The sequence below is a fragment of the Amblyomma americanum genome, chromosome 1, assembly GCF_052857255.1.
Source record: "Amblyomma americanum isolate KBUSLIRL-KWMA chromosome 1, ASM5285725v1, whole genome shotgun sequence".
NCBI lineage: Eukaryota > Metazoa > Arthropoda > Arachnida > Ixodida > Ixodidae > Amblyomma > Amblyomma americanum.
The window spans coordinates 408245154-408257969 of NC_135497.1; the positions used below are offsets into that span (position 1 = coordinate 408245154).

Genomic DNA, 12816 nt, shown 5'->3' on the forward strand with positions numbered 1-12816 from the left:
TCTTGCGTGGCCATGTTTTTCTGACGAGAGTGAGAAACTCTTGGCCAACGAGAGGAAAATGGACGTTCCGTTTGACGACGCCTCTCGCATCGTGTACCTTGAGGGCTCCCGAACTAAGCGGCGGTCGAAAGAATTCTTGGAAGTTTTTAGAGGACACTGGCCTTATGGAAAAGTGATAGAGACACAATCATTCAAATCTGTGATTCAGACGGAGCACCTGCTGACAGGCCACTGTAAGGCTAATCCCACTCGTAAATTAACACCACCGCCTCCTGCATAACATCGAGCTTAGATTTTGTTAAGTTTTCTTGCATTTTCGCCTGCATCCATAAGAATAAAAACAGAAGCCGGGTTTCGCGTTTCTTTGTTTTGTTATGGTTCGCGATGAATCCGAGCGATTAAAAAAGAAAATAAAAAAGGGGTGCGACTGCTCTCGTGGTAACATCAATGATCAGCGCTGGCTGTTAGCGTTCGGTGGTTTTGCATTTGCTTTTGCGTTGCGCTGTAGCTTGTTTTGAGAATGCGTAATGTGCTACTAAGGCGGTTCTGCAACCACCCTCGGCTCGCTGCCGTTCCCTCGCCCTTGTCTCTCGCTTACGCGCCGCGCCAGAAGGATTAGCTTCCACACGCCGTTGTGGCGCTTCATCCATAGCACTGTTGTGAAGAAGGAAGCGCAAAAAAAAAAAACGGACGAGGTACGGAGTAGGGGACACAAAACACGTTCATGAGCGCTCGTGAACGTGTTTTTTGTGTCCCCAGCTCCGGCCCTCGTCCCTTTTTTTTGCGCTTCCTTCTTCACAACATGCATCACCAACTAGACCGGCAGCTTGCTCTCCATAGCATTGGTGTTAGCGCGACGCACCTATGACGTCGACAGTCCGGGACTGTCTGCTACGCCAGCACGCAGGTATTTTTTTCTGTTTAACGGCGCCCTGTGCGTGTGGCGGTGCCCTATATTTGAGCTACTGCTCATGCGTCGCTCGACGCTCCGGCGCCTACCCTGTAGCATAAGTATTCCTTTCCCCCTCCTCCTCCTTTACCTCCTCTCCTGATTTTCTTTCTTTTAGTACGAAAACATTATTAGCCTCCTACCCGGCCAAATCGGTCCGTTTGCGCGAAGCCTCTGAGAGAGTCACGAATGGAAACGAAAAGCACATAACTGCCCCCCCTCCCCCCCCGGGTTAGTGGGCACCTCATTCGCGCTTTGAGCTACATGGCGGGGGTGACAGCCCCAAAATGGATTGGTATAATGGATGAACTCGCAAACTTGAAACATATTTAATGAACGCTCTACCCAATGGGGGAGGACGCATTTTATTTTTCACCTAGAGTAATCTTGTTTTTTGCCAAGCCGGCAGTAAAGAAAAAAAAAAGTGGTGGTGGTGACAGAGAAATGTGCGCTGCATGCGCCGGCGTTAACAACGTTGTGGCAGAAACGCGGCACTAGAGCAATAGGCCGCCGGCGTTCATTGGGTTCATTAGCTTTGGCGTTGACATCTTTGTAGACTCAGTAGATTTTGAGGAAAGAAAAGGCCCATAACTGGCTCCCTGGGTCAGTGGACCCCTCGCTTTCAGGTGTACGTGGCGGTGGTGTCCACCTGCAAAAACCCATGATTTGCACAATATTTCGGGCTCAGAAATGCTAAACCTCCAGCACGGAGCAAGACTATATAGGAGGTCAAACTCCCGTCAGCGCGAGCGAGCGCAGGCAACACCCTCTCAATGTATTTAGAGGGTGTTGGCGCAGGCGACCAGATAAAAGTCACAATTGTATGCGCCGACGGGGTCGCACGCAGTGGCGGCGGCATGCGGCGCCTCGCAGAAGCCGCAGCGAAAAAAAAAAATGCAGCGCCCGGGCAGGCGGCTCCGGCGGCGCGCGATCAAAGCAGACGACACGGGCAAACACGGGTGTTTGCTTCAGCGGGCACGCCGTGACGTTGTGTTTCAGTAGTTTCTTTCCAGGCCGCCAGCATGTTAGTGGCGCCGCGGGCTTGTGACCTTTTCTGGTCGCCGCAGACAGCGGAGTTTCCACTCCTATATAGTCTTCCTCCGTGACCGCCAGCCAATTTTTTTTTACTTTAGGTCGAGCCCATGCTGCCTCGACTGAAATACGTTTCATGTTGTTGTTCTTCCACCAACACCTGTTCCTCCGTCCGGTGCACGAGGACACGTGAAGGTGACGATGCGTTCAGCGTTCGATGTGAATTCGGGCGAACCTATCTATAACAGGCAGCGCTGTCAAAAGATAGGCATCGTTACGCGCCGGTTTGAGTACACGAAGCGGATAGATAGACTGAATGGAGATTGGCATGTCGTGCAGATCACTACCAGCGGTCTCGTTCGCAGCCATATCGACAACAGCACAAGGGAGCCTGTATGCCGTAGGAGCCCGGCGACGACGCAGTAAATCGTTGCTTGTTGGGCACCCGGACCGTTCGCAAAAATTCCGCTCTTCCATCATACAGGCAACAAGCGCCGTACGCTGGGCCGCGCGCTGCTGCCTTGGACCACTTGCCACAGTCCGTGACCGGCGAACGGTCCTTGCGAAGGCCAGCTCTATTTCTCTCCCTCTTTTTGGGCTGCCTTAATATTTTCAGTTCTCTTTCTTCTTTCCCTCCCTCCTTTATCCCTTCCTTTACGGCGCGGTTCGGGTGTCCACCGAGATATCTGAGACGGTTACTCTGCCATTTCCTTTCCTCAAAAACCAAACAAGCCAATGGCCGGCCGCATTTGTTTACACTGAAAGCGTTTACTGATTTGTGGACACTTTGTGGTCCACTCAATGGCATAGCCCAGTTCCCGTTTTATTTTTCATGTATTTCGATCAAGTCCCTGACTCTGTTATCAGTTGCGGGCATTCTGCTCTATGAGTGGTGGCGCAAAAAAAAGTTGGTAAGGTTCAGGCTGAAGCTCCGTTCTCCGCCGAGCAGTAAGGAAGCGAGCCGGAGAGTATATGGACGCCGGCTGCTTGGCTATCGTAAGGAAAATGTTGCCGGCGAAAATATTCGCTCCGCTGTTGAGTGCGTCGATGTGGGCAGGGCTTGGCGAGGCGTTACGCGTTTTATCAGCCCCGTGTCGTTCACTAATGAATCACGGGTGCAATGCTGCTGCGCGACACTTCCGCGGTGGAGGCGGCGATCTGAAGGGGACAGTATATACTGTGCTGGGTACCTCGGCCGCTTTCGCGACAATAACGACGTCGACTCTCCCCAGGCTTCCGGCAGTGCACGCGTGGCCATCGTCGAATTCAAAGAGAAAACTTTTCTTACATCCTCCGCCGAAAACCGGCGCCTGGATGTGCGCCCTCTACTGGTCGTGCACTGCAACTTTGTGTGCGCCCCTCGGCAAAAGCTCCGTCGTCGAGCTGGGAGCAATGGAAAAGCAGCAGCAATGCAGCAACGACCAATGTTCTTCTGTTTCTTGGTGCAGATGCTATCTTGGAGCGGACTTGGTCATGACTCGAGCGACCGGCAGCACGTTCCCTACCTGACATCGACTGAGCGCCCCGTATCGCCTCTTCGGCTGTCTGTACAGTTCAAGCCCGACTCGCTACGAATGAGCGAATGTTGCCCGACGCCACCGGAAGAAGCCATCGCCTTCAAGTGGTCTGCACCTTTGGCCGCGCAAGCCCCATCGTCACAGTCATCAAGTGTATCGCGCCCATTTAAGCACTGGCAATCACCGAGCGCCTTCAGTGGGCATGGAACAGCAGCAGCAATGCAGCAACGACCAATGTTCTTCTGTTTCTTGGTGCAGGTCAGTTCATGTCCTTCTTTGCACTGTAAACGCACAAGTAATGTCAACCTGCTGCTTGTGTCATGCCCAAGCGTATTCATGTGCATTGTCTGCGAATGTGTATATGTGCTGAAATTATTGCTCCTAGGTGGCGACTTTGAACGGAAGCCAGGGCCCCCTAAAAAAGATTCTAGCCAGTCCAATGATGACACAGTCACTCTGTTAAAATCTTTAAACGAAAAAATTGACAAGAACCATAGCGAAATACTCTCCCAGCTCAATGAAGTTCCGCAAACACAAACAAAGCTTGAGCGTCAGATGGCCAGAATGAACGATAGGCTTGTTGCCGTCGAAGAAAAAGTAGCTGCCTCGCAAGCCTCCAGCGCCTTTGACATTACCCAGGAAGTGTCTGAGGCTGTACAGAATGAAGCAGAGGCGTTTCATAAACGACTCGACGACCTCGAAGGCAGGTCACGACGCCATAATCTATTTTTTCACGGCCTCCCTGACACGCAAAACGAAACATGGGATGAATCTGAAAAGCTCGTGCGTGAAAAGCTTCTTTCTGAAATGGACCTTGAGCTACCCAGCGAGGCCATAGCACGCGCGCATCGGCTGGGTAAATTTTCGAATGACAAATGCCGTCCTGTCATAGTCAAGTTTACGAATTTTAAGATCCGAGAAGCCGTGTTTACTGACCGAAGCAAAATGAAAAATGCTGGGATAAAGGTTACGGAAGATTTCTGCTTATCAACTCGCAACGCACGTAAAAAACTTTTTGACTTTGGACAAGCAAGTGGAGAGAAGTGCGCTATTCGTCAGAACAAATTGTTCATAAAGAATAAGTGTTACATCTACATTTCGGCATCAGATAGCATCTGTGAATATCATATCAATAACCAAGCATCCCCACGCAGCCCTGATAGTAGTGCCTTGCCTGCCGATCTTTCTACCGCGTAGCTACCTGCTCGTGGTCATGAGCTTCCAAATGACATATGTGTTTTGTTCTCTAATATTCGTAGTGTTGTTAACAAGCGTGATGATCTGTGTACTATCATCGACACGTGCGATGCAGACATTCTGGTCCTCACCGAAACCTGGCTGAATTCAAAGATTTCTAATGAAATACTAAACTGCGAAAAGGATTTCATTACTTATCGATGTGACCGTGGAGACAGAATAGGAGGCGGTGTTCTGATAGCGGTCGCTGATCATCTGCATTCTTCACACGTGTCACTTGTTTCTTCACTAGAAATTGTATGCGCCTCTATGCGCATTAATCATCGAGACGTAATCTTCTGCGCATGCTATCGCCCTCCAAATGCTCCATCGTCTTTCTGTAGTGAACTTCATGATGTGCTCAATCGCATTTTAGTTAGGTTTCCTTCTTCGCCAATCTTTTTACTTGGCGATTTCAACATGCCAAAAATAATTTGGTCTGGCGCGTTCCCTTCCACTCTGGATTCGTCACCTGACTCGATTGGCTTCATAAATCTGTGCACTGACTTCAATTTTTCTCAGCTCATTACCCAGCCAACCCGTATCACCACTACTAGCGCTAACATTCTTGATCTTGTTCTAACTACGCTCCCTGAGCTAGTTCATTCATTGGCATTTCTACCAGGCCTCTGTGACCACTCCTTCATCCAGTTTGACCTTAAAGATACTAGCACACGTGTGCGACCGAATCCCAAATATATCAGAGTTTATTCAAAGGCAAATTTTCCGTCGATTTACGCTGAACTCGAAATCTTCTTAGGAGAGTGCATGCCAAACTTTTATAACCGTACTGTGGAAATGAACTGGCGCCTTTTTAAAGAAAAAGTTCATTTTCTCGTCCAAAAACACATACCTTTACGCGTCATATCAGGCAAGCAACGTTCCCCGTGGTTCACTGCCGCATTAAAACGCCTTTTAAGTAAAAAAAACGAGTTTATCGTAGAGCGAAAACCACCGGTTGCCCTGATCACTGGGATGTGTATCGTGCCATAACATATGAGTATCGAAAAGCCTTAAGAAGCGCCAAGCAGGCTTTCTTCCAGAGTACGCTTCCGTTTTTGTTGATTGATAATGCCAAAAAATTTTGGAACATCATTTCTGGTCTCAAGCATAAAGCAATAGCTCTGAACGATAGAAGCGGCGCAGCCATTCCTTCATCAGAATGCCCTCAAGTGCTAAACGACGCCTTCTCGAATACTTTTTTACAGCAATCATCTGTTTCTCTGCCCTCTTTTCAGCCTGTGCAGAATCCATTAATGGACCCAATTGTGTTTGACAGTCTTGGTATAGAAAGTCTAATTAATAATCTCAAAATTTCTTCGTCTTCGGGAATCGACGACATAAATTCTAAATTTTTAAAGAATACAAGTGTTTATTCTTCCATTTACTTGTGTGCACTGTTTTCGCAATCTTTGAATTCAGGAAAGCTACCCGGGGACTGTAAGGTGGTACCAATATTCAAGTCTGGTGATGCTCATTGTCCTCTTAATTACAGACCCATATCATTAACGAGTGTCCCGTGTAAACTGTTTGAACATGTCATTTATTCTAATCTGGTTAAATTTCTAGAAAATCATTCGTTTTTTTTTCCTCGTCAGCATGGCTTTCGTCAATCATTTTCTTGTGAAACGCAACTCATTTCCTTCACCCATGATTTATTTGATGCATTAGACAAGGGATTTTTCATTGACTGTGTATTTTTAGATTTTCAGAAAGCATTCGATCTTGTTAATCACCAACTACTTTGTTTTAAGCTCGGCAAACTAAACATCGACCCAAACATTCTTTCATGGATCGAGAGTTTTTTGCGTAACAAAACTCAATTCGTCACTGCAAATAACGCTGATTCCTCACCATGCTCTGTTACCTCCGGCATGCCTCAAGGTTCCGTGCTCGGGCCGCTATTGTTTCTAATATACATAACGATCTACCAATTTCTATTAACTCCACAATTAGGCTTTTCGCAGATGATTGCGTTATTTATCGAGTAATCAAATCCGCTTCAGACTCATCCTTACTTCAAAGTGACCTAAATAAGGTATCTAGTTGGTGTAATATTTGGCTCATGAGACTGAATACTAACAAGTGTAAGGTCATGCGTATTTCACACCGGTCTGCTAACGAAAATCTTATTCCCTACAATATTTCAGGTTCTCTCCTTGAGCAAGTTACCACATATAAATATTTAGGGGTTCATATAAGTGCTAACCTTTCATGGCAGGCACATGTTTATTATATTGTTAACAATGCTAACCGCATGCTTGGCTACTTGCGTCGTAATTTTTCCATGGCTCCATCTTCTTTAAAACTGCTACTCTGTAAAACCTTAGTTAGATCGAAATTAGAATATGCGTGCTCTGTGTGGGACCCGGGACTTGAAACTCTTACTAATCAGTCAGTACAGAATCGTAGCACCCGATTTATTTTCTCTAATTTTTCCCGCACTGCTAGTGTAACTACAATGAAAAATTCTTTGAACCTTCCTAGCCTTTCCCTTCGTAGAAAACTCGCGCGAATACTAACTTTTCACAAGATTTACTACCACAATCATCAGCTAAAACGGGATCATCTATTTGAACCATCGTTCATATCACCTCGCACGGATCATCGCCACAAGGTACGCATTCCATACTGCCGAAGCAATGCATATTTTAACTCGTTTATACCCAAGACGGCGAGCGATTGGAACCACTTGCCCACCTTGCTTGCCGACATTTCTGACACCTGTTTATTCAAAAATGCCGCGGAAAACTATGTGTTTGACTAGGCTGTTTTCTTACGTAATCTGATTTGTATTTTGTTCAAGCTTACGTTTTTTCATTCCTTGCTGTATTACATTACATTTTCCATTTACTTTTTGTTTTCATTTTGCTGCATTGTTTTTACTTTTTTATCCACTTCCTTCTGTAACGCCCCACTGGGGCCCTGAAGGTATTGTAATAAATAAATAGAGCATGGGGTGGGCTCACAACACTCACAACGCATATGTACACAACAGTTTTTTTTTGGCCACAATGACTCTAGAATAGGTGACATGTCTGAACTACTGAGGCTAAGCTTTCACTTTTTTTTTGTCTCTTCAGTGCATCATGAATCAGTTCATTAGCTGGGCTCTAAAGTCTTAATAAACAAAGTGCACATGTCAAAGATCAGGCAGACTGGCATGAGGTTTCGTGGTGCCAGATTAAGCGGAACTTAATTGCATTTGAATTGATAAGTGTCATCAGGTTGAATGTACTACTTTATTAAAGTATCTCTGTTAAAACAATTATGCTATCAGCTTGTTGGCTTAGATTTGAATTGTATTTTCATTATTTTTGTAGTTGTTTTTATTGTGACTAATTTTAATATATTTGTTTGATTACAAAGCCTGAACGTTTTCATGTGTCATTCTTTGCTTACACAGGCAAGAAGAGTATCTGCTTCAGGTCCGGCAGGCCTTATCCCATCTCAGGAACTTGAGGAACGAAGACGAGCTTTTGTGCGGCCAGAGTATGACTATGCAACAAAGACAAGTATGCATTAATTGCTGCTTTTCATGAGACAGATATGTCACAGGTGTTGAGGACTGCAATGAAAGTATTTTTGCATTTTAATTTCACATGTGCATAGTACCTGTTTTGAGTAGTATTGTCAACTTGTTGCTCGCACGAGCCTGTTCGCAGTCAAGATTTTGCATTTAGATTTAAATTCATTTTGCTGGACTGCATACTGTTGTCATGCAGTACTTTATTTTGACATGAGCAGGCTTTAACCATTATAGGCAGGTACTAGTGTGTTTTGCATAACTGCAATGTTTCCCAGTTTCCCTCCTGTAATGTAAGGATTTTTGTGATTTTAAATAGGTGTAGAATTAACACTCAAGTTCCCCAAACTAGAGGGGAATCCATTATTGTTGTGTAGCTAAAGCTGCATGACAATGAAAGCTTCATTGCTAGGTTTCAGCCAGCTGCCAGTGTTTTACAATGGTGTGTCACTACTGCACCTCAGTGGTTTGGAGCTCTGCCGTTTCTGGTTGACAGCTATTGGATCTCAAATGTGCAGACCACCTTACAACTAGTTCGAGCTTGGCTGACAGGTGCTCTGAGCAAGCATGATGGCAAAGTTTGTTTCACGCTTTTTCTTTATAAAAGGAGTGTGCAGTGTTAAACTTGCCTCAACTGTGGCCACATTGGTTTGGTTTTTATATCATTTTATGTTTGCATTTACCTTTCTGTTGGGTCAAGCATCGCAAACAAATGGTGAAATGAAAATATTTGTCTAAATGTGCTTGAAGCAATACATGGCGAAACTTTGTAGTATTTTATTGTTTTGGAAAGCTAAGGATACTGCGTTGCACAGTTTATTTGTGGTACAAATGTTTTGTTCACTACAATCTAAGCACCTGAAGGTTGTAAATTCAATGGGGATGTATGCACAGATTTCAAGGATGTTTTGAAATGTTAAATTTAATTGCTATAACATGGGCAGCGCTTTAGTCAGAGGCAAAACTCGGCATTGCGCGTCCCTCATAGCCCGAGTCGCTTTGGGACGTTAAATCCCCATAAACCAAACCAAAACTCGGCATTGCAGTATTATGTAGTTAAAAACATGTGCTTGCAGCATGAGCAGTCATTGACGCCATTCCTCTTTAGATTGATTCATGTTGTTGCTTGAGCTGCTGCTCTCAGTGACCGCTGTTTCATCACAGTGGTTTGTGATTCATTGTCCTAAATGCCATCGTGGAAGGGGTGATCATACTTGAGCACTAGCAACTTTATGGTTGCTATGGAAAACGTTGAGAAAATTTGGACAGACTCTATAGTGAGAGTTAGAGAACAAAAGTTTTTTCTTGGGGGGTACCAGATGCCATATGATGTTTGTACTGAATTTAAACAGCAGTGTTTATGTGTGGTACTGAGGGCCCGTCCATTTATGCAATGAACAAGACTTGTGTCGGCATCTGCATATATCATTGGTGAGGTTTTGGGCAGTTTTATAATATTTGTTTTGTATTTTTGCCTTTTTGTTCTCACTTGTGACTTGTGCGAGGATGAGATAGAAAAATGTAGTAAACATAAAAAGTTAAAAAAGATACTAATAAATTCAAGATACATTTGCAGGAAATATTTTGACAGTGATGAGTTATACCATTTGTAAAAACATGAATGTTGTATGAAATAGGTTGCAGTTAACTTTCCTTGCTCCTAGTTATGCTTTTCTTTTGCAAGTTTCCTACTTTTATTTCAGCATGAAATTGCTAATTTCCTGTAGACAGAACTTATTTTGGTAGATAATTTCTGGTGGAGTACATTCTCATCATATACTTACAGCTGTTAATATTGAAATTATAGAATTCTAGTGCATTGTACCGCTATTAAATGTTTGCATTATTTACTTTGGTTTCAGTGTGTTGGCTTGCTGTGTATGATGTTTGTGTGGGATATGAGGAAAAGGAGGTGCTGCTCCTTGGCGATCTAAATATGAAATTTGGAACATCCTAAGGAGCTGCTGCAGATATTTTTTGTCATTTTTTTATTTTTACAGTGTACAAATGTTATGAACATCAAAGCAGTGAAAAACTAAAAATGTATGAGTTTTATGCAGCAAACAGCTCAATTTTGATGTTGGTCATTACAAATCAAACTTTTGGGGCATGATACTGTAAGCGTATGCCTTGCGGTTTCTTTTTAATGTACACTGTGTCTTTGAAAGCACTCTACCACAGGCTTTGATTAGTTTTGTTTTCAGTGCATTTTATACACACTCATGTCACCAGTAGACTTGCAGTATTATTTAAGCTTATTTCTTGTCTCTATGTGATAGTGCAACATATTTTGGGCCATTTCCTACAGAAGTGTTGGTTTATAACATGTTAGTTGTGTGACCAGTAGTCTGTGAAGTAAAGCTTGCTTAATTTTATCATTGTTCTAATGCAAAAATAGTTTCTGTAGCCAGGTAGTAAATGTGTGCTTGACATAATATTATCTGTATCCATCTCTTTCCAGAAATGTGTGGTACAAAGATTACTAAAAAGAAGAGGAAAGCAATGTATGAGAGCAAGGCATCAGCAGGTATGTTTGCATTTCTGCTTGTGTTTGTTTTTAATTTATACTCACAGGCACGAGAGTTGAGTTAGATGTGCACAGCAGAACCTTAATATGATTCAGTCACACCGCCCCTCGAAAAGGCCACCAAAATGGCGATTTAGAGTCAAGATTTTTGTTTTTTGGCAATGCAGGTATTTTTTTGTGGTTGAAAGCAACACCTTTTGGCTTACAGGATGTAAATGGCCCTATGTGTATAAATGCATGGGAGAATATGTGGGTGTGTTCTTTTTGCTTTTTTTTTGCCGGTACAAATATAACGATAATCGGTTATAACGATCAGATTTTCTAGTTTTGTCAGTATTGTTTACTCACGTACTCATCATAACAGTCGGCTCAGCTGGCTGATGTGCTGGAACCATTATAGTGAAAGTGCCACATTCCTATTGCTCATATATATATGCTTTGAGATACTGCGCAACAAGAATGCACTGTGAATTTCTGGAGCACTTGCAAGTGCCTGTGAACACATAGCTGTTGTCTGGTGGTACACTCATTGTAGCCTGACTATTACCATCTGCCATTTCCATCTGCAAGCAATGCTAACATATCTCATTCACTGTGCTGTTGTCTGACTATGCTCACTCTTAAGCCAAGAAACTGTGAGTTATGAGTTCAGTCAGAATTCGCTGTCATCGTCGACTCGGAGAAGCTCATTACTGACCCCACTGAGTAGTTTCTAAGCATCCCAACAATCTCAGAAAGCATGCATCTAGAATATGCCTGTATGTGCCTGTATGTGTATGTAAAGTATTTGCTTGCCTGACCATGCAGCAGTTGTCAGCCGCTTCCTTGTTCTGACTTTTACCTGTGATCGTAAATGCATAGACATTGAAACATATCTGGCATTGATTTTTTTTGTTTTCCTCCATGGCTGTTGGTGCAGAACTGCTTTGCATAGTAAGGGAAAAAACAGTCGTGGCCAAAGCAAACAGAAAAAAAATTCTCACCTTATGTATATTGTCATATTGAGGTTAGTTTTCTGCATAAAAAAATTGAAAATTGAAAGTTAAAAATTGGTTTCTTGGGGAAAGGAAATGACCCAGTATCTGTCTCACGCATCACATCGGAGGACACCTGAATAGGCCCCATAAGGGAAGAGATAAAGGAGGGACTGTGAAAAGAAAGGAAGAAAGAGGTGCTGTAGTGGAGGGCTCCAGAATAATGTGCCGTAGTGGAGGGCTCCAGAATTATTTCGACCACCTGGGGATCTTTGCACACAGGCCTCTGCGGTCCAGTTCGAACCCTGGATACTCTGGATCAGCAGCTGAGCGCTCTAACTACTGAGCCACCACGTGGGGTCTGTATAAAAGCGGCTGATTTAGGTTTATGCACAGTGTGCACATGTGGGGTAAACCAAGTGGTCTCCCTTTTCTCTATCTGCTACTCTCTTCACACCAAGTTGCAGAAAAAATTAAGGTGCAGTTGTGATGTCCTGGCGTTGTTAGTTGTTTTGAAGGCTCACGGAATGTCTGTACTCGTTTCATGCATTTCCTCTACACGAATGCCCAGGAGGGCTCTGTAGGAACCTGTATAAATAAATAAATAGTTTTTTTTAGTGAGCATGTCATTTGTACTGAAAAAGAGCTTCGCTAATACAAGCACAGCACGTAGCAGTCGTGCAGGATGGCAGAATCAGAGGAAAATGCGTTATATTTGAAAAATGAGAACACGAGTTGCATTGATTATCAACTGAAGGGTCATTTACCATTTACAGATTTTTATTTTAAATTAAAACTGTAAGAGATATGTCAGTGCAGTCTAGGCAGGCGAATTGTACAACTAGGTGAACATTATGTACCTGATGTGGATTGATAATTACAAGACTAATTTAATAAAATTAGTTAATAAACTTTTATTTTTATAATCAGGGGCAAGGTTATATTGCGAAATTGAAGGCTGTCAACATCAGAGGTGAGCCCTGTTCTCAAATTTTCTTAATCGGCAGTGTGGTCCGAAACTTGAACATCAAAAATACACATTTGAAAGCTTGTTG

At 43.7% G+C, this 12816-nt stretch overlaps 1 protein-coding gene across 1 annotated transcript in view; it reads left to right on the forward strand.

Moving 5' to 3' along the window:
- Positions 1-3509: 3509 nt before the first annotated feature.
- Positions 3510-12816, forward strand: part of LOC144115785 (protein PALS2-like) — a 30268-nt gene continuing 20961 nt past the window's right edge. Inside the window, exons 1-3 of the mRNA XM_077650281.1 lie at positions 3510-3756; positions 8141-8249; positions 10722-10787. Of these exons, the coding sequence (XP_077506407.1) occupies positions 3556-3756; positions 8141-8249; positions 10722-10787 (376 nt within the window). The 5' untranslated portion in view covers positions 3510-3555. The remainder of the gene's footprint in view (positions 3757-8140; positions 8250-10721; positions 10788-12816) is intronic.